At 37.7% G+C, this 26,079-nt stretch overlaps 1 protein-coding gene, 1 long non-coding RNA gene and 1 pseudogene across 2 annotated transcripts in view; 1 reads left to right on the forward strand and 2 right to left on the reverse strand.

The window, feature by feature from the left end:
• CPA6 (carboxypeptidase A6) overlaps window positions 1-26,079 on the reverse strand; it is a 355,796-nt gene that overhangs the window by 172,536 nt on the left and 157,181 nt on the right. Inside the window, exon 2 of the mRNA XM_025871439.2 lies at window positions 24,851-24,926. Coding sequence (XP_025727224.1) covers window positions 24,851-24,926 — 76 coding nt within the window. The remainder of the gene's footprint in view (window positions 1-24,850; window positions 24,927-26,079) is intronic.
• Window positions 1-26,079, forward strand: part of LOC141372727 (uncharacterized) — a 61,412-nt gene that overhangs the window by 20,522 nt on the left and 14,811 nt on the right. The gene's annotated exons all lie outside the window — the stretch shown is intronic.
• On the reverse strand, window positions 6,856-8,022 carry LOC141372726 (small RNA 2'-O-methyltransferase pseudogene; annotated as a pseudogene).

Genomic DNA, 26,079 nt, shown 5'->3' on the forward strand with positions numbered 1-26,079 from the left:
GGGGGGATGGGTTAGCCTGGTGGTGGGTATTAAAGAGGGCACATATTGAATGGAGCACTGGATGTTATACACAAACAATGAATCATGGAACACTACATCAAAAACTAATGATGTAAGGTATGGTGATTAACATAATAAAAAATAAATGTAAGATCTGAAATCATGAAACTCCTAGAAGAAAAACATAGAAACAAAGTCTCCTGACATGACCTTGGTAAGCATTTTTTGGATATGACACCTTAAGCATACCAACAACATAAAAAAATAAGTAGGTGAGACTACATCAAACTAAAAAGTTTCTGCACAGCAAAAACAAACAAAAAATCCATCAACAAAGTGAAAAGAAAGCCTATGAAATGGGAAAAATATTTGCCAACCATATATCTGATAAGGGGTTAGTATTAAAAAATATATAAATAATTTATACAACTCTGTAGCATAAAAATAACCCAATTGAAAATGGGCAAAGGACCTGAATAGCCATTTCTCCAGAGAACATATATGAAAGGCCAACAGATACATGAAAAGATGCTCAACATCACTAGGCATTAGGGAAAAGCAAATTAAAACTGAGATATCACTTCATGCCTATTAGAATGACTACCATCTAAAATACAAGGGATAACAAATGCTGCAATGGATGTGGAGTAAAGACAACACTTGCGCAGTATTGGTGGGGTTGTAAATTGGGGCAGCCACTATGGCAAACAGTATGGAGTACCCTTAAAAAAATTAAAAATGCAACTATAGTATGATATAGCAATTCCATACTGGGAATATATCCAAAGGAAACAAAAACACTAAACCCAAAAGACATCTGCATCCACATGTTCACAGCAGCATTATTTACAATAGCCAAGACGTGGAAACAACCTAAGTGTTCATCAATGTGTGAATGGATAAAGAAATTGTGATATATTTATACAATGGAATATTATTCAACCATAAAAAGCTAGGAAATTCTACCATTTGCAACAACATGGATGTCCTTAAAGGCACAATGCTAACTAAAATAAATCAGACAGAGAAAGACAAATACTGTATCATGTCGCTTATATGTGGAATCTAAAACAAACAAAACCAAACTCATAGAAAAAGAGATCAGACTAGTGGTTACCAGAGGTGAGGGGCATGGAGAGGAAATTGGAGGAATGCAGTGAAAAGACAAACTTCTAGTTATAAGTACATATTTTATGTACAACATGATGGCTATAACTAACCTTGCTGTATGATTCATAAAAAAGTTGAGACTAAACCCTTTGAGTTCTCATCAAAATGAGAATAATTTTTCTTTTATATGAGAAGATAGATGTTAGCAGAAATTAAAGAGGAAATATTACAGCTGATATCACAGAAATACAAAGGCTCACAGAAGACTACTATGAACAATTACACACCAAAAAAATTGGACAGCCTGCAAGAAACTGATAACTTCCTAGAAACATACAACCCACCAAAACTGAATCATGAATAAATAGAAACTCTGAACAGAAAAATTATTAGCAAAGGAGGTAGAACCAGTAATCAAAAACTGCTCAAGAAACAAAAGTGCAGGACCAGATGGCTTCACTAGTAACTTTTACCAAGTATTTAAAGAACCGTTAATACCTATTCTTCTCAAACTATCCTCAAAAACAGTTGAGGAGGGAACACTTCAAAATTCACTTTATGAGGCCAGCATTACCTTGATATCAAAACCAAAGACACCACACAAAAAGAAAATTACAGACCATGATAATGTAGACGCAAAAATTCTCAACAAAATATTAGCAACGGAATTTAACAATACATTAAGAGGCTCATATACATGATTTACTTTTTAAAAAATAATTTGTTTTTAGATAAATATATATTAAAAAATTTTTATTTAAATTCAATTTAATTAATATTAAGTGTATTATTCGTTTCAGAGGTAGAATTTAGTAATTCATCAGTAACATTTAACACCCAGTGCTCATCACATCAAGCACCCTCCTTAATGCCCATCACCCAGTTACCCCATTCTCCCCCCAACCTCCCCTCCAGCAACACTGAGTTTGTTTCCTATAGTTTCTGGTGGTTTGTTTCCCTCCTTGTTTTTGCCTGTTGTTTCTTCTAAATAAATATATTTTTCTTTCAATGATCTGCTACTCTTTATAAGCTCTTTACTATGTTTAACACATTATATGTATGGATAACTTATATTACCAATAAAGAAAAAGCAAAATCTAAGTACTAGAACCATTATAAATAATTATATACCATTTTTTAAAAATCAAACTTTTGCAATTTGTGAATCTGGTGAAAATCTTGAAAATTTTCATCTGATTTATCTGATTATCATAATTGTCCATATTACATTGTGATATATTTTTTTAAGATTTTATTTATTTGAGAGAGAGAATGAGAGAGAGAGAGAGCGCACATGAGAAGGGGGTAGGGTCAGAGGGAGAAGCAGACTCCCCGCTGAGCAGGGAGCCTGATGCGGGACTCGATCCCGGAACTCCAGGATCATGACCCGAGCTGAAAGCAGTCGCTTAACCAACTGAGCCACCCAGGCGCCCTACATTGTGATATTTTAACATCAGTGTATTTTATGCTATTGGCTTTGACTAAGAATTCATTTTAAAATACAATTTTTTGTATTACATATGCATATATAACTACATATACATATATAATTATATGTAAAAATACCAAGAGTAATTGGTAAGTGCCATGATGGTCAAACAGCCATAGCAAAGAGCTAGTAGTGTGCAGCTAAAAGTACATTCACAACGTTCTGTAAACTTGGTGCTTTTACCAAGTTTCTGTAAACCTGATGCTTTAACATCTGCTCTGCATGCATATGCTGGATACACCTTATTCTGGACAATGTGCTAATATGCCTGAGTCACCTTGCCTTGACCTCCTGCCTCCTTTGTTGATGCATGCACCTCCCCACCCCACCTCTTTGGGAGAAGTCCTACCCTTGGGGGTGTGCTTTCCTAATACAAACCAACCGATCTGGAGTCTACACCACCTAATCATGCTCCTTATTGAGCTCTCACACCCTAGACCACTTTACACTTGTATTAATTACCCCAGAGTCAGGTACTGGACAACCAGGAACAGCCTTTATGCCGAATCTGCTGAAATTATCCAAACAAGCCAACCCTAAATTGGTTTACCCTGCCTTGCAGAAGCACAACAAAGGCACTTGCCATTATACCTCCCCACTCTTTGCCATGCTGACTTGGGGGATTCTCTACATATTCCCATCCCTCCGTAGCATAATGTATATGGTCTTGGGACCTATGAATATAATAAACTCATCTTTTCAATCATATTCGTCTGATCTATTGGTTTTAATAATAAAACCTGTTTAAATAATTGTGAGCCAGTACTGATTTACCCCTAAATAAAATTGGTCTGAAAAAGTAAAATTATTCCAACTGAAGTGGAAAATGTTTTGATGTTTATTTTATTTTAGTAGTAGAACCAGTAATAGATACCATGTTGAATGACTTGCAATCCTGAAAGCACCATGATGAAATTTTGGAGGTTCTGAGAGTTGAGAAATGTTAGGCTAGAGGGAAGTGCCTTTGCAAAATTCTGCTGGAAAATCATAATTTGTAGTCATGTTATTATATAAAATATTATGTCAAGAACAAGTACTAATTAGAGGTTTAACAGTTGACTCCAAAGAGGTGTTAGAAACTGTATATCTTTCCTTAATCACATTCTGATCACAATAGTTATCAAACCCTGGCTAACTGAAATGAATTAGTAATGATACAAAGCAATATTTTTTAAGGACACTTTTCTTAAGAGCATCAAAGAACCATTTTCTCTTAGTTTCCAATTCAACTGGTGTCAAAAGTGTTTGGTATTATAAGAGTATGAGGAAGAGGGAATGTTTATGCCATATGAACATCTAGTAATAACAATTGAGACATGTTTAATCTTTCCAGTTTAATATAACCAAAAAGAATGTTTCCTCAAGGAACCTCATTTTATAAGAACAAAGATTTTCAAGAGAAAATACAAGAAATACTAACCTCTTGATATTACAGTATTATTTTTTACATAGCAGAACAAGGTCTAATACTTTAGAATTCTGTCAAATACCATTCTTTAAGGAGAACAGTGAGGCTCGGGGCATATGTGTACACACATTTGTAATAAAATCTTGAGAATTTCCTGCAATTTCTGTAAATGGAAAGAACTATTACAAGACATCTGTGTCATAATTTATAGTTAAGTACAAGTTCTCATTTGGAATATCAGATGTCTCAATCACACTTTTGCAAATGCTATATAAATAATGTGTAGTAGACTGGCTTTGCTGGCATATGTAACATACATTTAAACATCTCATAAAAATGAATTTCTCACTTAGCAGAACTTCTCTGTAGTTCAACGGGTAATATTACAAACATCAACCCACACGTATTTTTGAAAGGCCTACCCCTGCTATGGAAATATATTTACTTTATTTTTAAAATTTTAATTCCAGTATAGTTATTTAATGTACAGTGTTATATTAGTTTCAGGTGTGTAATATGGAGATTTATCAGTTCCATACACCACCTGGTGCTCATCACAACAAATACACTCCTTAATCCCCATCACATATTTCACCCATCCCCCCCCCACATCCCCTCTGATAACCAACAGTTTTTCTCTATAGTTAAGGGTCTATTTCTTGGCTTGTCTCCAATTTTTTCCTTTGCTGGTTTGCTTCTTAAATTCCACATGTGAGTGAAATCATATGGTATTTATCGTTCTCTGACTTACTTTGCTTAACATTATAGTCTCTAACTCCATGTCATTGCAAATGGCAAGATCTCATTCTTTTTTATGGCTGAATAATATTCCTTCGTACATCTATACCATATCTTCTTTATCCATTCATCTATCAATGCACACTTGGGCTGCTTCCATAATTTGGCTATTGTAAATAATGCTCCAGTAAACATAATGTGTGCATGTATCTCTTTGAGTTAGTATTTTTTTTTTATTTTTTGGATAAATACCTAGTAGTGTGATTACTGAACTGTAGGGTAGTTCTACTGTTAACTTTTTGAGGACACCTCATACTGTTTTCTACAGTGGCTGCACAAACTTGCATTCTTACCAACAATGATATAAGGTTATTTTTTCTCCACATCCTTGCCAACATTTGTTGTTTCTTGTGTTTTTTGATTTTAGCCATTCTGACAGGTGTGAGATGATATCTCATTGTAGTTTTTATTTGCATTTCCCTGATGGTGAGTGATGTTGAGCATCTTTTCATGTGCCTTTGGCCATCTGGATGCCTTCTTTGGAGAAATGTCTGTTCGTATTATCTGCCCATTTTTTTAAAGATTTTATTTATTTATTTGACAGAGAGCGAGACAGTGAGAGTGGAAACACAAGTGCAGGGTTGGGGGGTGGGAGAGGGAGAAGCAGGCTTCCCGCTGAGCAGGGAGCCTGATGTGGGGCTCGATCCCAGGACCCTGGGATCATGACCTGAGCCAAAGGCAGACGCCTAATGACTGAGCCACCCAGGCACCCTCATCTCTCCATTTTTTAATTGGATGATTTGCTTGTGTGTGTGTGTGTGTGTATGTGTGTGTTGAGTTGTATCAGTTATTTATAAATTTTGTATACTAACGCTTTATTGGCTATGTCATTTGCAAATATCTTCGCCCATTCCATAGTTTGCCTTTTAGCTTTGATTGTTCCCTTTGCTGTGCAGAAGTTATGTTGATGTAGTCCCAATAGCTTATTTTTGATTTCCCTAGTCTCAGGAGAGATACCTAGAAAAATGTTGCTAGAGACATTACTGCCTAAGCTCTCTTCTAGGATTTTTATGGTTTCAGGTCTCACATTTAGGTCTTTAGTATTGAGTTTATTTTTCTGTATGGTGTGAGAAAATGGTCCAGTTTCATTCTTTCGCATGTAGCTGTCCAATTTTCCCAACACTATTTGTTGAAGAGACTTTTTCCCATGGGATATTCTTTCCTGTTTTGTCAAAGATTAATTGACCACATAATTGTGGTTTTACTCCTGTGTGTTCTATTCTGTTCCATTGATCTATGTGTCTATTTTTGTGCCAGAACTATACTGCTTTGATGACTACAGCTTTGTAATATAACTTGAATTCTGAATTGTGATACCCTCAGCTTTTTCAAGATTGCTTTGGCTCTTTGGGGTCTTTTGTGTTTCCATGTAAATTTTAGGCTTTTTTTAGTTCTGTGAAAAATGATGTTGGTATTGTGATAGGGATTGCATTAAATGTGTAGATTGCTTTGAGTTGTATTGACGTTTTAACGATATTTGTTCTCCCAATCCATGAGCATAGAATGTCTTTCCATTTCTTTGTGTTGTCTTCAGGTTCTTTCATTAGTGTTTTATAGTTTTCAGGGTACAGGTGTTTTATGTCTTTGGTTAGGTTTATTCGTAGGTATCTTATATTTTTGGTGCAGTTGTAATAGGATTATTTTCTTAATTTCTTTTTCTACTGCTTCATTATTAATGTACAGAAATGCAACATTTCTGCACATTGATTTTGTAACCTGTGATTTCATTGAATTCATTGATCAGTTCTAGTAGTTTTTTGGTGGAGTCTTTTGGATTTCTATATATAGTATGTCAGCTGCAAGTAGTGAAAATTTTTCTTCTTTACCAATTTGGATGCATTTCTTTTCCCCCCCCTCCCTGGGAAAAGGTTTTATTTGACAATCCAGTTTGCTTTAAGAATGTTTAAAGTCACATCCAACTGGGTCTAACAGAAACATGAACAAGTGCATTATGAACCCTCTCCACCACCCTGCAAAAAGCATATGAAAAATAAGGTTAGAGAAATTCAAAACCAAGTTGCCTAAACTTATGACTCCAGCAGAGGGCTGATTAAATACTCATCAAAGAGGCCTTGTGTTTGGTAATCAACCAACTCCACCTGCACCGCACTTTGATCTCCTTCTGTTGAAGTCCCTCAGCAAGTATTGTTCTCAGCTTCTCCATACTACCCACCACCAAGTGGTTCACCTTCGGATAAATAATGAGTCTTTCCAGGGGTACGTAGAACTTCTCTCCCACACTGTAAGGTTTGGGGGACTGTTCTATTTCGGCCCTTTGAGCTTCTGTTAGTCCGAACTGTAGGGTACAACTGCCAAGTGGTACCACTCGATCGCCCTCCCTTTTCCTCAGACCTCGGAGAAACCTGCTTTTCATTAAGCCGATTGCTTTGACCGACTCACTACTCAGAGTAAGCCGGAAGTATTTGCTTTGCTGTAAACTCGGGTATGAGGTGGTGTAAACAACTTCATAAACGTGTTCCTCTGGAACGTGTTCCTCTGGCTCTGAAATGCTCGATTCAGTCGGCTTTGCTATGTTTTTCTGGAAGACCCCTATCTGGGTACAGTATCCAACACGCTCAGCTCCTGCTGGTGGATCCCCCACACCAGTGAACTCTACGGAGTAATTGTACAGTTTTGCCACATCGAAAGCCCACGTCTGAAATTGTGTTCTGTTCCACTCAAATCTGTGATCTGGATCTCTAAAGGTTGATGCTGGAAACAGGGGATTGAATTCAGAGTTTGGTGTGCTGATGACAACCATACCCGGAGAAAAGTACCCAAATACGACTTCAGGAAACTTGGCCAGATCTTCAGAATCTAAGTGTTCTATCAATTCAATACATGTTATCAAGTCAAATCCACACAAACGGGAGTCTTTTTGTACAGCAGAACCACGGTACAAGGTTATGGTCAAATCTAGTTCCCGAGGAATGATGTAACCCCCCACTCCTGGAGACAACCTACCCCCTCCCCATTCAAAGGGTCTGGCAGCAATATCTACTCCAACAAGATACTGAACACAGCGGTGATATTTCAGCATCCATAAAAGTGTGGCATCACCGAAGCCCAAGTCTGCAATCTTCCTGAGTCCATGTCGATTCGCTAAGTTTTTAACAAAGTAGTATCTCTGTTCATACACTGGTGGTTTGAACTCAATGACTTTCTTGCTGGGAACTTCACAATTATCCATACTGTTGCACTGTTTGTTTTCTTCCATTTTGTTTCCAAGTCCAAGTTTTCTTGAAACAAAGAAGCCAATGTATCCTTCGAGGTCCCCGAAGGAGCACACAAGCAGGGAAGGCAAGGTGCAGCGAACACTAGGGCTTTCATTTCTTTTTGTTGTCTGATTGCTGTGGCTAGGAATTCCAGTACTATGTTGAATAACAGTAGTAAGAGTGGACATCTTTGTCTTGTTCCTGACCTTAGGGGTTTTTCCCCATTGAGTATGATATTCCTTGTGGGTTTTTCATATAAGGCCTTTATTACGTTTAGGTATGTTTCCTCTAAACCTACTTTGCTGAGGGCTTTTATCACAAATGAATGTTGTATTCTATCAAATGCTTTATGGATATATACTTTAAATACCATATTTAAAATACCATTTTATACTTTTTACTTTATATTTCCACATTTTCCTGAAAGTGACTAAATCACAGTATAAGAAGCTCCAATATGTTTTTCAGATTCTGTACTGTATTTTTGAAAGTTATGATAGATCTTAAAAGTTCTCATTACCTGAAAAAAACTATGTGTGGTGATGGACATTAACTATACTTACTGTGATCATTTTGTAGTATATACAAATATTGAATCATACACATTTGGAAGGTAATGTCATAGGTCAATTATGTATAAAAAACCCCCAATAAGATCACATCAACAAAAATCAGAAAATTCATTATTAGGTCTCATTGAGTTAAATAGTTTGATTGTACACTATATTGGCAAGGATGTAGAAAAAGAAAAATTCATACATTTCTGGTAGGAGAATTGGTAGACTCTCTGGAGAGAAATTTGGAAAATATCTGTAAATCAAAGTACATATCCCCTTTGACCCAGGAATTCCATTCTGAGAACTTATCCTACTTGTACATATGTGAAATGACTTTTCAATCAAGTTCTTCAACAGTGTAATAGTGTGAGATTGGAAGCAATCTTAATATCATCAGAAAACTGACTAAGCAAATTCTGGTATATCCATGCAATGGAAGACTATGCAGCTATATAAAAGAATGACAAAATTTTTGTGTTTTGTTATGGAATAATTGCCAAGATATTTTAAATGAAAAAAGCAAGTAGTTGAACAGTGTGGATAGGTTGTTATAATTTATGAAAAAAGAAGAGATTTATCTCTATACATCTATATTTTATGTGTTTCCTTCCTTCTTTCCTCCCTCCCTGAATTTGTATCTAATATTTCTGTAAGAATCTGGTAGCACTGGCATCCTCTGTGGGGGAATGGTGACTTCAGGACAGAAATAGGAGGGAGATTTTTTTTGCTATATATCCTCTAAATACTTTGAATTTTGAACATTATCAATGTATTGTGTTATGTATTCAAAAATAAATACATCCCACTTTTTATAAGTTCATTTGAGCCCTACAGATTTCAAGACAAAAGGAATTACTCATTAGCAGAATAACCCTGATGTACTGAGACCCAACATCCTAAATAGTCATTTCCTTTAAAATGGAAACAAAAGTTGCTATCTAGTCAAAGGCTTCTTTCATTTTCTTCATCTCATAGAGTTCTACATGAAGGTAGGGATGATGACAGTTTACTGCCAAACCTCAGAAGACGAAAATTGGAACATAACAGATTAACTCAGAGAGAAGTGGAATGAGGTCAGGCCAGCACCTCGGTCAGGAGTTAAGAAATTATAGCTCCATTTCAGCTTCAAGAGTAACAGTGACTCATTCCTTAGCAGAAAATGAGATAAAGCCCATTGCAAAATGTCATTTCTTTACCTGCTTTGGAGCTGTGAGAATTAAATAAACTAACATTTTAAAAGAGTTTAGAATCCCTTGATAGGAAAGTGTTGCATAAGAGTTTTATAATCCTGTGCTTTCTGTATCTTCCTTAAAAAAAAAAAAAAGCCAATGTTCTCATTACAAATGAGAAAGTAAATTGATACAAAACTAATTTTTGGGTGGCCATACTGGAAAAAGGTAAGTTCCTATTTTTGATGTTTGATCTGGGTTCTGTGCTATATCCTCAAAATGCTTTTACATCCAAGGATAATTTTGTTTCTATGGATTGTCCTTCTAAACTGTACAAGACTTGCATTTTTGAGGTGTTTACAAATCAAGTATAGAGGGTCATTTTGAGCTTGCAATTACACGCATGTACTCTACCTCCCAAGTTGAGATGGGTACAGAATTTGTTCCAAACTGTTTTAATTTTAGCAATTCTTCTTAAATTCTTTGAGGAGAAAAATTTAGAAATTCATTTAACTTATTAAATTACAAACACATTTAGTCATGAAGAGTTCTGTGTTTTATTATACTTCTCTTAGGATTATGGTTTTCCAAGAGGAATGTAGGATGTTAATAAAAGAAGGATCTATAAATTTTAAATGGGTATTAAATGAAACTGAGTCACTAAAGCACATCCACGGATTTTTGTTAAAAAATCTTAATTGTAGATTCTTTGAAGAGTAAGAGTAATGGGAACATTCAGATCATAGTCAGTGTTTACTAAGTTTCTTTTTAAGTTAACCTGGGGTTATGGTATATTGTCAGTGAGGTAGCCTGAAAAAGATTCCTAGGCAAATCATGTTTTTCCTTCCACCCTCCTTTTGAGAATAACCAAGGTACATATTTGAATCACTAAGTGCTAAGTTTTCTCTAAAGCTGCTCTTCTAACTCCAGATCAAACCAAACCTAAATTCTGTAATTGTTTGGTTTTGCTTTTGCTTTTCCTCGTCTGTCTCACAAGTCTATCTCTTTTTGTTTTTACACCATCTTGCACCCTTGACTCAGTTAAGTCTATGGATGTCATTAACACTTTTCATCTTTTGGATTAAGAATGTGCTATACATCTTCAAAGATAATGTATCCTTTATGTATGAGGCATGAAATGTAGAATTTCTATGTGGAAGGGTGTGTGAGTGGAATTTTGGCTGAAAAGAGTAAAAGGATGTTGAGAAAAATGTCAATTTTTGATATCAAAATGTTGGGTGGTGATGGAGGTTGTGTGGAGTTGAGTGTCACTACAATTTATTAAACATGGGTTATACTTATCACACTGGTTTGTGGTTCCCTAAAACTCAACAAATGAATGAGGACATGTGCTTGAGTAAAAAAACCAGAATCTGAGAACAGACTGTACAAGAGAATAACGAAGTTCCTCAAGGGCTCAAAAAGGAGAATAAGCACATCTAGTTATGGCAGTTGGTAAAAACTTCTGATGATTTAACATCTGAGACTGGCCCTTTTGACAGGTGAAGTATTCTCAAAAGTAGGGAATTAATAGCTTACCCTCACCTCCTTTAAACCTTTGCTCAAATTCCCTACTTTTCTTCTACAACTTTGACCATTTGATAGGCTGTACTTTTTATTTATTTATTTTTTTGCCCATCTCCCTTCATTAGAATATAAGTTTCACACGGACAGGGATTACTGAGTTTTATCTATTGCTGTAGCCCTCAGCATCCAGAACAATGCCTACAACATGGTAGTCACTTAATATACATTTTGGAATACATTTCTACATCTGTATAAACAAGGCTTAGAGACTGAGACATATGGGACATATCTGGGGAATAGTGGATAAGCAAGTTTGGTTATATAAATATGTGTAAGTGATAAATTTGGAATAGTCTGTAGTCCCCCCCCCCCCCGATGACTTAATGAATATCTCTGAGCTCCTTGGTCTGAAGGTTCTGTTTCTATTCACTGGTGTATCCCACCACCCAGAGTGTGATTCACACAATGCCCAACAGATAGCATTGATTTAAGATCTGTTGAGAGAATGAACATGTTTGTAAGTTCTCAAGCTATGCTACCTTTTTTAGACTGTGATATTCAGTGGGTCCATAGAACTTATGGTTTGGCAACAAATAAACACAGAGTGTGGCCTGGCTCAAACTCAATAGTTTTTTTCTCATTTCTAAGACAGCTGTTTCTTGCTGGTGGGTGGCTTTCTGACATGTGGTGATTTAGGGATGCGGATGGAGTGGAAAGGTAGAGAAGTAACTCCCTACATCTAAGTTACCTTGTAAACCTGAGAAATCTTAATGGACTTCTCTTCAAAACTTTTTTTGGTCTTATTTTCTTGTGTTTAGGATCTAGAAGTGGTTTGAATTTTTTCCCTGCCTTTTGGTACTCCCAATTTCTTTTTACTTCTGTTTATAAACTGATCACTTCTTGACTGAACTTAGCTCTTTCTTGTAATATCTTTCTATAAGCAATGGGAAGAACCAACCCATGCTAATATTCTGGGTATTTGCAATGACTTTCCTCAGAGCTATAGGATAAATAGGCATTTTCTTGGTCTTCTGTGGGAAACAGAACGCCACAACGACCACTGGTGCATGTTCGCTCAGAACTCAGAGATCTCTGAGAAAACTCGAGATTGCAGGGTTAAAAATAACCCGAAAGGCTCAGAGTGAAATGCCCTTGGGACATGTGTGGTCAGTTCTAAAGTACGCAGCAGAAGATGCCTTGTAGATAGGAAGCCAGCTGCAAACAGCACACTGTGCACTCCCCTCTTTGTTCCCTTGCCCTGTAAATTCTGTTTTAAAGATTCTTATGTGCTTGACTAATCCTGTATACATGGAGCAGTGTGCCTTACTACGCCCCTGCTGTAGAAGGTATCTAAGAGTATGGAAAATAAACCTCGGCACCTCAGGCTGTTAGCTCGGGGTCCCCTGTGCCTCGCTGTACTGTCGTCTCTTTTTCTCAGTTCCTTCGCCGCCCCAGGTCCCCGACTCTGAGAGGTCGACAGTCTTCCAAGTACAGCTGATAATTTTACCAACTGTTACCAAATGTTTTGTTATTGCATACTACTGGCCTTTTCTTTCCATATTGTGATATTTATGTTCCTTCCACCTACTTTCCAACTGCTAAGCTAATATATTTTTGTTTTTGTTAAGGTAGCACTCTAATACGCCATCTTCAGTATTAGTTGTGATGATGCTGAAAGGTAGCAGCATATGCCAGCCTAAATATGGCTGTAGGAATTTAGAACATGCCACCTCGAAGTATGCTGCTTTGGTGTCTTGATTATTTTGAGCTGTAGGCACTTTAAAATAGCAAATGAAGAGAGTGACTTTTTCTTTACTACCCTTATCAGTCGAAAAACACGTCCTCTAAAAGGATGTGTCATAAATCCTCTCACCAGGAGTTTCACCAACAAGGGCAGTATCACAGGAGAGACTAGAAGGTGGTACCATACACAGATAAACCCTGTCACAAACTATCATACCTCCCACCTATTCTTTGAAAGGCCCATTCATGAGAAACACCCAAGAAAAAGAGGGTAACCTCAGGGTAGCTTACAATTCAGACTTAAATGACGTCTTAATAGAGAAAGGGAAAAATGAATCTTAGGGCCTCTTTAGGGGTCTCTTAGGGGAGAGTAAATCAAGTATACTGTTAACTTCTATTTGTTTTTTTGTTTTTTTTTTTTTTTTGCTGGTGTTAATTTTTTTTTTTAATTACAGAGGGTCTCAGCTAAGAACTCAGAAGGGTAGAGAGAAAATTATTTTTTCTCCCCTACAATGCTCAAATACAATATAACTCAAATACCAGAGAAATTTGTTCATTGATCATATAACAAAGGTGGGTATTTTAGGGTGGATAGCTTTTTCTCTGTGTGGTGATTCAGGGATCCAGAAATTTTCCATGTTATGGCTCCATCCTCTCGGGCCTTATTATTACTGTCATTCAGGCAGAAGAGAAAGGTTTGGAGGGAAAATTTCCTTTTATAGAGTCTTGGCCCAGAAAGGGCCCACATCACTTTTGTGTATATTTCAATGGATATACCCAGTTGTATGGACATACTTAACTGAAGGGGAGGTTGGACATACAGTGCCCAGGAAGAGACAATGCAATTTTGTTGTATAACAGTCTACCATAGAAATGTCACCGCAGGAATCTCTGAAAGCCCAGAATACTTACATCCTAATAGGTACACAGTTTAGAGATGTGCAATTTTGCACTGTTTATTCATGGTAAGATCACATTTCCCTATAATCTTTGATGTTTCCTTTCTGTGTGACTAATAGTCTAAAAATTGGCAAGCATTATTCTGCATTTGTCCTTAAGATAACTTTAATTTCTGTGTTTCTGAACCTTCTGTTTTATTGAAATTACCTAGAATTCTGATTATAACCCTCTCAAATAAGTGTTCCCTTCTCATCCATTGATGCCATTTTCTGGCTTAATGGACATTCTCTAGAGACCCTTATTCATAGGTTTGATGAAGAAAAAGATGCTAAATATTACTGGTGAGAGAATTAAATTTTATTGCTCATGTCTCTTCTATTCCTCATTTGAGATTAAATCCATTTGTGATTGTATGATATGTACCTTATTTGTACAATTTATTAAGGAATAAATTATTCTAGCCAATATCCTGAGTTTTGTGAAGCTCAACATTCAGTACATATCATTTATCTTGACCAACCTTGACCAATTGATCTCTTGACCAGTAAGAGCTCTTACACTCCTGAAAGAAATTAGGCAACCCAAGAGATTTTGTTATTCTAAAATCACTGCTGTGTTTTCTTTATAATCTGTAAGTGTTTTCCCCAGTGTTTAAAAAAATACATATGATAAATAGGATCTGTGATATATAGAGTCAACCTTAGATTTGTTAAAATAGAAATTTTGTACTCATTGCAAAAGTTCTCCAATCTCTTAGCATCATCTCCATTATTCAAATTTTCATATTGGAAAAAATTTTTAAAGTTTGCTGTCAATTATTTAAATATACTAAGGTAAAACATGCTTAGTTGGTTAAAACATATTATTAATCAAGAATAATGAGCAGTTTCCTCTAGATAGCTCTAGCCTGCTGGCATCCAGCGAATTTGTCCACCTATCAAAGATCACCAATCCCTATATTGGTCCATGTTTTTTCCCCTGCTAGATTATGTTCCATGCTCTGTACCTTTTCTTTTCTCAAAAACAGGATACTGATTCTTAGATCATAGTACATATTCAAAATGTAACTGAAATGTGAAAGAATGGAAGAACACTCATGATCAGATAGCCTCAAAGCAAAAGCAATTATCAGGAAAAGATCTAAGAAATATATTTGTGGGACCATGGGAATTTTAATCACTTTACTTTTATACAGCTAGAAAAACAAAATGGTAGAAAACAGGAAACTTCTTTAATCAAGCAAAGTCTTTGTGGTTGTGGTTGATGAATATGCAAAAGCTGCTCTGAATTTTTTTAGGGCACAGAAAATTGCCATATAGGCATCCCTAATAGCTGTTTCTAGGTTAAAAGAAAGGAATTGATTTGTTAATCAAGTATATCAGAGGCTTAAAGAGATAGAGACATTTCTGATTATGTAAAAAAACAAAATGACTCCTAAGCAGAGCACCTGAACTCTGATTTTCAAGTTAAAATATTTCTGGTAATTAGCATTATTGTATTCATTGAATTAGTCAACACCCCAAGGCAAAATCTAAAAGTTACATGAGGCTCTAACACAAGATTGTGTATCTCAGAGATGGTTCTCTCAAGAAACTTATCAGGCTCTTACAGAAATCCTACTTCCTCCATAAAACTTTAGTAATTGAAGAGATAGATAATTTTCCCCTAACTCACACCCCTGCTATTCCTTGAACCCTTAAACGCACTGCTCTACAGTAATTCTTTCTACTTATATCTTCATTGTTTTCATCTTTTGAATATTTATTCAGCCCTATATATGCTCTTGATTAGAATCCAAGTTAGAGTTGTTTTGATACTTTAAGGCAAGTAGATGGATGAATTAATTTCATTTGTTCATTCATTCAAGATTTGTCGAGTGCCTACTACTGCCAGGCACCAGGGAAACAAAGAGGAGTCAGAAACTGATCCTATCCAAAGAGGAATGATAAGTAGTATGCTTTTGGGGGTTCTCTATTCTGCAGCTATTTGTTTACATATTGTGTATCCCTTACTGGATTGAAAATTTACTGGATGATCAACTCTTTCTGGATTTCTCACTTTACAGATTAGAGCCTGGAGGCACAGCAAAATTAAATTAGGTAATTTGCTGACATTCCTACAACTAGTACATGGAAAAGTCTGAATATGAACCCAGGAAGTGTATCTCCAGAGGTCATACTCCTATTAGTCACCATGCTTTCCACATTTGACCTGAATAAGACCTCACATAAATATTTAATAAATGCATTCAGATTGTGATAGTCAATTCCTGTAGGTCATTGGTACTCACTCACATGCTTGTGCCCTTCTGTCAGTCATCAGGGGAGAGCTCATTTCCCTAAAAATGGTTGTGGTCCAGGTTTCATTCTCACAAACAATGACCTCTAAAACCCAGTAAGGCAGCAGAAATCATTCCACATGTATGCAGCTAGAAAAAAGTATGGTAGAAAACAGGAAACTCCTTTAATCAAGTGCAGTCTTTGTGGCTGTGGCTGATGAATACGCAAAGGTTATTCTAAGTTCATGGGTCGAAGAAATGGCACCAAAGTATAGTCTGTATACTTGATAGAAAACCTGTTAGTCACCAAGAAGCCCCTCACTGTCCCTGAAAAAAAGAATGTTCTCTATCCTCGATCATGTGGTAATGTCCTTCAAAGTGGAAACGGTGAGAAATTCACATTTGATAAAGCACAAACCATATGCTCAAACCTTGTTATTTTTCCAGGTGAAATCATGAGAATAAATGCAAAGGGTGGCCTATAAAGAACAGAAAAAAAAAAGGGAAACCCAAGGGGTGGGTCAAGGAGTAATGGTCTAAGTCTCAGCTGGGCTACGTTCCTGGAGGCCTGACTGTGCACATAAACTTCTTTTTAGCATCAGCTGGAGTCACTCTTCTCTTCCATCAATGCCTCCCTGTTCACCATACACAATTCAGAGATCCATTAAGTCTCAGATCTGCAAGACACTCATTTTGGCGGGGATGAAATGGGGGAGAAAAGATACTGTAAGCATAAAGTGACATAAATGCTAAGATACAATAGTCTGTGGAATTCAGTTAGCGTCAAAGAATTCAAGGAGAAGTGGATGCTTTAACCTAGTCTTTAAAGATATTCACCAAGTGGACTAAGAGAAGAACATTCCAGAGAACAGGAATGGCTTGAGAAAAGGCACTTAAGAGAGAAACTACAATCAGTTTAGTGTGGCTAGGGAAATAAACACTGAGCCAAGAACAGTGATGGAGGATGAGAAATGTTTGAGAGGCAGGCTGGGTGCAGCTTTGAAGGGCCCTATGGGGCATGGCAAAGAGCTTGAAGTCTATACCTCAGGCCAGTGATTTATTTCCCTGGCTACGTATGGAATCACCTAGCGAGGTTTTAAAAATATACTAAAAACCAAGCTTCACCTGAGCGATCTAGTCAATCTCTGGCAGTGGGGCCAAGTATAATCTTCCTAGGTGATTTGATGAGCAATCTGGGCTGGGAATTACTGTTGCTGACAATGGGGACCCTTAAAAGGTTTTAAGCAAAGATGTAACATGGTCAATTTTTTCAGAAAGATCACCTTGGCTACAATACGGCGAATAAATAGGAGTCATATGTGAGGTGACAGAAAAGCAATTTGGGGGAACCGGTGTGATTCAAATGGAAGAAGATCAGGGCCAGAACCGTGGCAGTGAGAAAGCAGAGGAGAAGTGAGTGGCTCCGTCTTCCACCCTGGATCTGGCAACTGACTAGAATGGATATGTGGGTGGAGGATGGAGTGGATTACAAAAATGACCACAGGTTTTTCTCATGTTTTCACAACTTGCAATCATCTCATCAAGAATCAGAGTCTGTTTTTCCATCCCTTAAATCTGGGCTGGCCCTGTGACTTCCTTTGGCTGGTAGAATATGGCAGAAGTGTAACTGGAGTTCCAAGCTTTGGTTCCAGGAGCTTTGTCAGTTTGCTCTCCTAGTCTTGGATCCCTGTGACCTCTGAGTCAACAAACCCAGGCTCACCAGCTAGATGATGAGAGACACATGGTCCAATTGTCATCCCAGTTCACAGCCTGCTAACACTAGAAATGAGTGAGGCAATGACAGGTGATGGCAGATGCATGAAGGATCCTGGCTGAGATCACCTTCTATGGGGGACTGTGCTGGACCTGACTTCTTAAACTGTCCAGTTATATGAACTTTAGTTATGGCAGTTAGTATCATCCATCAAGAGTGACTACTTTAGGGGTGCCTGGGTGGCTCAGTCGTTAAGCATCTGCCTTCGGCTCAGGTCATGGTCCCAGGGTCCTGGGATGGAGCCCCACATCGGGCTCCCTGCTCGGCGGGAAGCCTGCTTCTCCCTCTCCCACTTCCCCTGCTTGTGTTCCCTGTCTCTCTCTGTCAAATAAATAAATAAAATCCTTAAAAAAAAAAAAAAGAGTGACTACTTTAAAGTTCAAAAGCTAGTCTCAAACTAGGTTAAGACTGAAACTGGAAAGTCTTACAAGCAAAGGAAACATAGTCAACTTAAAAATACTATGGCATTGGCCCAAGGTCATGTCTACCTAGTTTAGTAAATAAAGATCACTAAGGTAATCATCATAATAATGCCATAGGGTTTTTTTTTTTTTACCTTTGAAAGAACGTTTTTAATGTATTCCTGCTTTTTTCCACATATTGTATTGTTTCTCAATGTTTTGTTATTGAGTTGACTAATTACCAATAGCCACACAGAGAAAACTATATGCCACATCTGAAATTTATGTTCCTGAAATTTAATCTGTAACTGCATTTGGACATCTCCCTGGATTATGTTTCCTCTCTTTCAAAAATCATGCCAGAGAAAGCAAAAGTAATGTTGCTTTATTACTTTACAAAGCCTTTAACAAAAAAGATGGAAATGCTATTTCCTACCCCAAACATATTGACAGGTTTAAATTTTGGTTTCTTCTTCACTTTTATCCTTCAATATCATTTATAATGCTCCTCTGTGTTCAGGTAGCTCACCAAGTCACTGGCTGTTTAAGGCCATCGTGTTAGATTTTACTGCTTAATTACAACAAATTTAGCAACTCTGTTTTATTATTTCACCATTTCAACTGGGAGTGGTTTGGTTTTTTGTTCGGGGTGCCAAAGGCTGAAATCAAGGTGTCAGCTCAGGCTGTGGTCTCATCTGGGACTCAGGATCTTTTTACATTCTCCCCAGTGCTGGTGAAATTTGTTTCCCTGTGACTATAGACTGAGGTCTGTCCCTGCTTTCCCTCTAGTCAGCTGGAGCCCCTGCAATTTCTTGCTACATGTCAGTTCTTAGCATGGATGTTTGATATCCTCCAGGCCAGCAGGAGTGCAAGTGCATTTCTCTGATTTCCTCTTTTGCAACCAGCTGGAGAAAACATTATTTCTCCATGATTAGGTCAGGCCCACCTGGATAATCTCCCTGTTAAAATGTCAAATGATTTGGGGCCCTAATTACATCTGCAAAATCCTTTTACAGCAGTACCTAGATTAGTGTTTGATGGAATATCTGGGAGAAGATGTGTATATACCAGGCCCAAGAATCTTGAGGACCATCTTCGAATTCTGCCTACCCTAGCCATGATTAAGAAATATGCCTATAATGGCACCATCAGTTCCTAATGAAAATGGGAACAAATGACTCCAACAGCGTGAATTCTATCACCCATCTTCTTCCTCACAAGTTTCCCAATCAATAAACTGTCCAGGTAGATGTTAGACCTTTTAAAGGTGCAGGGACCACAAGTATTCCAAAGTTCCTGTAGATCCAAGTGTATGACCTGGGAGAGTACCAAGAAGGATTAGAGAACAGTCAACTTCAGCACGGTGCTGAGGAAGGAGAGTCACACCAGGGAAAGGCATCTGGGAATTTCACATACAAGAGAAGGAGAAGGGATGATGCAGTTTTTCCCCCACGGGATTTTACAGTTCTTGACATCCCACTCGGTGGTGCCTGACAAACCACTAATTTGTGAGGCTATGTTTTAGTTTGAAAAAATGTCAGACTTTTGGATACAGGACAGTTTTTAATCTGAAAGCTCTCTGAATGAGAAAACTGGAAACAGAAGCATCATTAATTTTTCTTTTAACAGAATCTGTAAATTCTACATAGAAATTTTGTGATCTTACATAAAGCATCTCTATTACTTCAGAGCACAAAGAATTTGTGAAGAAATGTAGGCAGAACGGGTGTTCAGACCCTAATTTTACTTACCTGCAAACTGTCTCCCTTCCATCATAACTTTATTTAAATCATGGCTATGCTCTTAATTAACAATTTAATTGGTTGGCGCTTTCTCAATCCATTTCTCTGGAGGCATGGTTTTCTGTTTAACTTTCTTGTTTTAATTCTTCAGCAAAACCATAAAATTTAATTAGGAAAGTAACCAGCTTTGTAACATTGGTTCTAGATCTAATTAGCTATGCTGTGACCATACCTTCTCAGATTTCACTCAACATTGCACAGACATTTTGCATTTGTTCATGTTTTGGATAAGACATTGTGAATTTATAGCCCAGGCATGAATCCCATTCACTTTCACTTTTCCAAAGATCCTTAGTTATAGCCAATGAAGTCAGAAAAATTAACTTAAAGCATCCATATATGCTATTAAACTAAGAGCCATCAAAAGGCCAGGATGTAGGGTTGTTACCTTACCATGTGTATGGTTTTCCTATTGCTTTTCTATTTCTGTTGCTTTTCCATTGCTGCAGAGAAAATTACCATAAACTGAGCAGCCATTTACCATCTCATAGTTCTGTAGATCACAAGTCCAGATACAGTTGCCTGGATTTTCTCTTCAGGGTCTCACTGGGCTAAAAGCAAGATACCAGCTGGGCTGTGATTTCATTTGGACCCCAGGGTCATCTTCCAAGCTCAGATGGTTGTGGCAGAATTCAATTCCTTGTAGTTGTGGGACTGACATCCCCATATCCTTGCTGCTTATCAGCTGGGGGTGGCTCTCACCTCCTCAAGGCCAGCAGCATTTCTTATCACATGGCTCCTATGGACAGCTCACAACATGACAGTTTGATTCTTCTTTGAGACCAGGAGGAGGAGCACTTCTTTGACTTCTTTCTCCATCAACAGCTGGAGAAAATACTTTGCTTTTTTTTTTTTAAGATTTATTTATTTCAGAGAGAGAGAGAGACAATGAGCAGAGGGAGAGAGAGAATCCCAAGGACACTCCCTGCTGAGCATGGAGCCCAACGCAGGGCTAGATCGCATGAAGCTGAGATCATGACCTGAGCCAAAATCAACAGTCAGACACTTGACTGACTGAGCCACCCAGGCACCCCAGAATCACTCTGCTTTTAAATGGCTCATCTGATCAGGTGAGGCCCACCCCAGGTCATCTCCATTCTGCCACATAATGTAATCTATCAAGGAAATGACTATCTCATCATATTCACAGGCTCTGGCCAGAATCAGAGGCGAGATTATGCAGGGTGTAGACACCAGGGGGCAGAAATTTTGGTGCCATCTTAGAATTCTGCCTACCACACTGTGCATGAGGGAAAGGAAGCAACTAAAAGCTCCCTTCCCCTTGGAGGCAGTGCATGAGGTGTGCAAAGGAGCTGTTAACAACAGTGCCAATTCTATCCCATCAGCTCGACAGGCATTAGATGACAGACAGTCATCTTTCTTCTCTGTAGGCTGCTTTCTCTGCCTGGCCAGAATTCCTGCTTTCAGTGGTACAAGTGGATCACTCAATGAAATCATTTGAATTTAAAATGACATCCAGTTAACATGATGCTTTTAGACAGAAATGTATTTAAGCTCAGTTGCTTCAAATTTCAACCCAATAAAACTATTTCTTTGGTAAAAAGAAATGAAGAAATGTGCAGGAAAATCAGCACAGCAGGCCTGTAACTCCTGTTCTTAGAAAGGCCTACTTGCAAGTGTGGCCATTAGCTGGCATCTGGAAACAGGGTGGTAGGATCCCTCCTGAAATCTAACCGAGAAGAGTGGTTCACTGTACACCTAAACTGTGCAAATAATATAGTTCATGCTGAACACCTGCTTTCCCTTGAAGAATCTGGAATTTTGGTATGTACTTGGCAGAGAGGGCCTACATGACTAGGCCCCAATAAAAACCCTGGGCACTCAGTCTATAATGAGCTTCCCTGGTAGACAATATTTTACATATGTTATCACAACTCCTTGTTGGGGGAATTAAGAACATCCTGTGTAATTTCACAGGGAAATACTTCTTGGAAGCCTGTGCCTGGTTTCTTCTGGACTTCATGCTATGTGCTTTTTCTCGTTGCTGGTTTTGCTTTGTATCTGCTTGCTAAATAAATCATAGCTGTGAGTAGGATAATTAGCTGAATTGTGAGTCCTGCAAATCTCTGAGCCTGGGGGTGGTATTTTGGACTCAAGGAATAAAGTAAATGAGAACATGACAATGTACACATTGAGTCTAGGCTCCACTGCCCAGCAAGCTTGGCCTTATTCCTCTCCATTGGGAAAATGATCAGAGTAAACAGACTAGAGGCAGGAGGCAGGCCTCACGTAGCTTCTAGAGGATTTGGAGCTGTCTGGATGTGTGCTCCAATGCCACACCGTGACCCAGGGCAAGTTACTTGACCTCTGCCTCTCCTAATTTCTTCTGCTGTAAAATAGCGATAACTGTACCCACCTCATAGAGTTGTTAAAAGGAGACAATTTATAGGAAGAACTCAGACTATGACTGGTGCAGTGACTCAGAGGGGCTGGATGTAATTCTCTCTGGTGTGGAACCACTAGAGCATCGTCAACATTCTGATATTAAATCCCTTGCTTCCCTTCACTCTGCTCCCCTCTTCCTCACCAGCCCCCTTTCCCTCCCTTCTCTTAGTTGTCCTCTATGCTCCTTCACATCCAAACCATTTCCTCGCCCAGATTACTACCTTTCCTCAAGGACTAAATGAAAAGATGCAGTTTTTTTTAAGTGTATACAGAAGTGTGTACAGAAAAGGGCACAATATGTGTTCTCATCAGTGTCCACAGTCCTTTCTGTGCTCAACATCGTTTTGTTCCACCTACGATTTAGAAGAGTTTTTAAGTAACCCTCCCAGTCCTCACTGATGAAATTTTATTACTTTTGATAATGACGAGTGCTTATCCCATATAGAACTATGCTATTTTATTTTTACAGTATTCTTTTTTAAAAAATTTTTTATTGTTATGTTAATCACCATTCATTACATCATTAGTTTTTGATGTAGTGTTCCATGATTCATTGTTTGTGCATAACACCCAGTGCTCCACGCAGAACGTGCCCTCTTTAATGCCCATCACCAGGCTAACCCATCCCCCCATCCCCCTCCCCTCTAGAACCCTCAGTTTGTTTTTCAGAGTCCATCGTCTCTCATGGTTCGTCTCCCCCTCCGATTTACTCCCCTTCATTCTTCCCCTCCTATCTTCTTCTTCCTTTTTTTTAATGCTATTTTATTTTTATAACTTTGTAAGACCTACCATGTAAATGTATTTACAAATGGTGTGTGCGGGGGGGGGGCAGATTCTTTCACAAGTATTTTTTCCCCAATACTTGGTTAAGCATATTTGTTTCCTGAAATACTGGACTCCATGGTGTAAAGTAGCTATTTTGTTTTTTCCAATGGTGTATCTAAAAAACAATTTTAACGGAGATCAGAGCTTCTACTGGAAAACTGCTTTGCTTCTTTGCAAATGTTGAGTCCCTGAAGGGCTGTTTAGATAGTGTTCAGATATTGCTGCCGAAAAGACTATAAGGAGGTTAATTATCAGAGGAAAGTTCATGTCAGTATCCTGAAGCAGAGATTCCTTCGAGAAGGAAAAGAGGTTTAGGAAATGTCTGGTGAGCAGTCTCTCTGGTACAGGATACAATCACAATTTGGGGTGAGCTCCTGCATTTTCACTTTGAGTCCTTGTAATGAGACCCAAGCTTAAATTGGACAGGGCATGTGTAAAAGCTAGGAATGAGGAAAAAGAAAGGAAATGAATAAACACCAAGTTCAATACTTCATTTGTAAGTACATTCAATATTTCAAGGAAAGATGTCAAAGAGAAAAATCAAGCCAAAAATAAAGGACCAAAAATTTGATAATTGCAAATATCTCCAGAAGCCAATGAGTCTGTCTCTCTTCTCTTATCCCCCTAACATCTTCTACAGGTAGGACTGTCCTCCAGGCATTGAGGACACATGTTTTTCTATCCCATTTTGGAGATTAAGGAGGCCTTCTTGGTAATCTGTTTTGCCAACCATCAAAAAGAAGCTAAACCACCCCATATTTTATGGCCTTACCTCTGTTTTCCATAGGCCTAGAAAAGAGCCCATCACTACACTTCTCATCATAACTTTCTAGCTAAAGCTAACACTCAATTATATTCAGTATTAGGGAGATGAGAAATTCTCTATCTTTGAAATCCACAAAATTCGCCAAAGATTGAATAATCAGAGCCCTTCAAACTTTGCCAATAGAATTTTCTTATCAGATCCAATGAAACATACCAAAATTAATTAACTTGAATTTCTTTTATTTTCCTCAATTCTCTTCTGCTTGAATTTAATTAGAATGGAAGTATAGATGATCAGCAGGAAAATTTTAAGAAGGAAAAGTGAAGCTCTGGAAAATTATAAACAAAATTCACTCATTCATTAAAAACAACAAAAAATATTTACTGAACTTATAGGATATTCCTGACACTGACATCACAGCAATGAGAAAAGTAGACAAAAGCTCTCTCATGGAGCTTACATTCTACTAAGGAGATGGAAAATAAATGAACTCATAAATAGATAATGGGTAAGACACATCATATTTTGAATAACCTTAACTTATCCTTTAAAAGCTCTTTCAAGTTATCTCTTAGCATGATTTTTCCCCTTGGCTAATTAATTCCACTTATTCAACTCCCATCAGCAAAGCCCTGTAAACACATTATAGGTGTAAGGGATAAGTGAGTGGAAGCTCTCTTACCTTAAGTTGGTGATAGATTTTCTTCAGTGCATTTGCTTCTTCTTCTGTATTGGGAATAAGTCGAATCACCTTATCACTATAAGAAAGGAAAGAAATGGTGTTATTTACCTTTCAAAACTAAGGATTTAGCCAGCTCTGTTTACCTTTTAAAAAACTAACTTTGCAATTAGGAAGAAAAACAGCAAACTCTGGACTGGACCAATACCACCAATACCTAGGGCACCCAGGAGCCCCACATTGGTCTTTTTTCCCCCTGCCTTAAGACTATTGGTTTTTCCGGTGCTCCTGGGTGGCTCAGTAGTTACGTGTCTGCATTTGGCTCAGGTCATGATTCCAGGGTGTTGGGATAGAGCCCCGCATCGGGCTCCCTGCTCTGTGGGAAGCCTGCTTCTCCCTCTCCCACTCCCCCTGCTTGTGTTCCCTCTCTCACTGTGTCTCTCTCTGTCAAATTAATAAAATCTTTAAAATAAATAAAAAAAAGACCATTGGGTTTTTTTCCATCAGCTTTTAAAGATTACATATTCACATTTAAGCAGGGAAAGGCCAAAAACACAGAAACAATGGTAACAGGGACAACGACTTTCATGAATAGCTCAGAGCAGATACCAAATAAGAAATTTCTGATGACAGAAGTAAAAACATTCTTTTTAAAAACTTAATGCTGAAAAGGAATGTGACTTTCAATAAGAGCATATACACTATGGAAAATTTCTGGTTTGGATTTTTCCTACACTGAAAACAGTAAAGATAAGCTCATTTCTATGGGCCATCTTATATCTGTAGTACAGAGTTTCCCAAGTGCATATGGGGCCAAACTGGAGGGCCACCAACTGTTTCAAGTGTGCCACAAGATATCAATGGCTATAAAAATTTTTAAGTGATAAAAATTTAAAATTTTTTACTGCCATTAAATTGTACCACAGCTGAAATTATATTTGAACACTCTAAAGGTTTCTTTTAGTATAGATCTTGAACAGTTTAAGAAGACTGGATGAGTCGTGCTCTCTGTCAGAGAGTTCTCTATAGTGGTGAACTTCCCCCAAGGTTTGTCAGACAGCTGTTATTATTTTTAGTTATGTCATGATGGGGACAGGATGGAAAGCACAGGTCTAGTATATAATAATCACAAATGGTTCAATGTGCTTTGTATAGAGCGTAATTATTAAGTATTTATTAATGGATTGGTATAAAAGATATTATTGAGAATAATTGGTTTCTTTTTTAAAATT

Source organism: Callorhinus ursinus, unplaced genomic scaffold (assembly GCF_003265705.2).
Source record: "Callorhinus ursinus isolate GAN/ISIS: 27379988/994484 unplaced genomic scaffold, GSC_fseal_2.0 scaffold5, whole genome shotgun sequence".
Classification (NCBI taxonomy): Eukaryota; Metazoa; Chordata; class Mammalia; order Carnivora; family Otariidae; genus Callorhinus; species Callorhinus ursinus.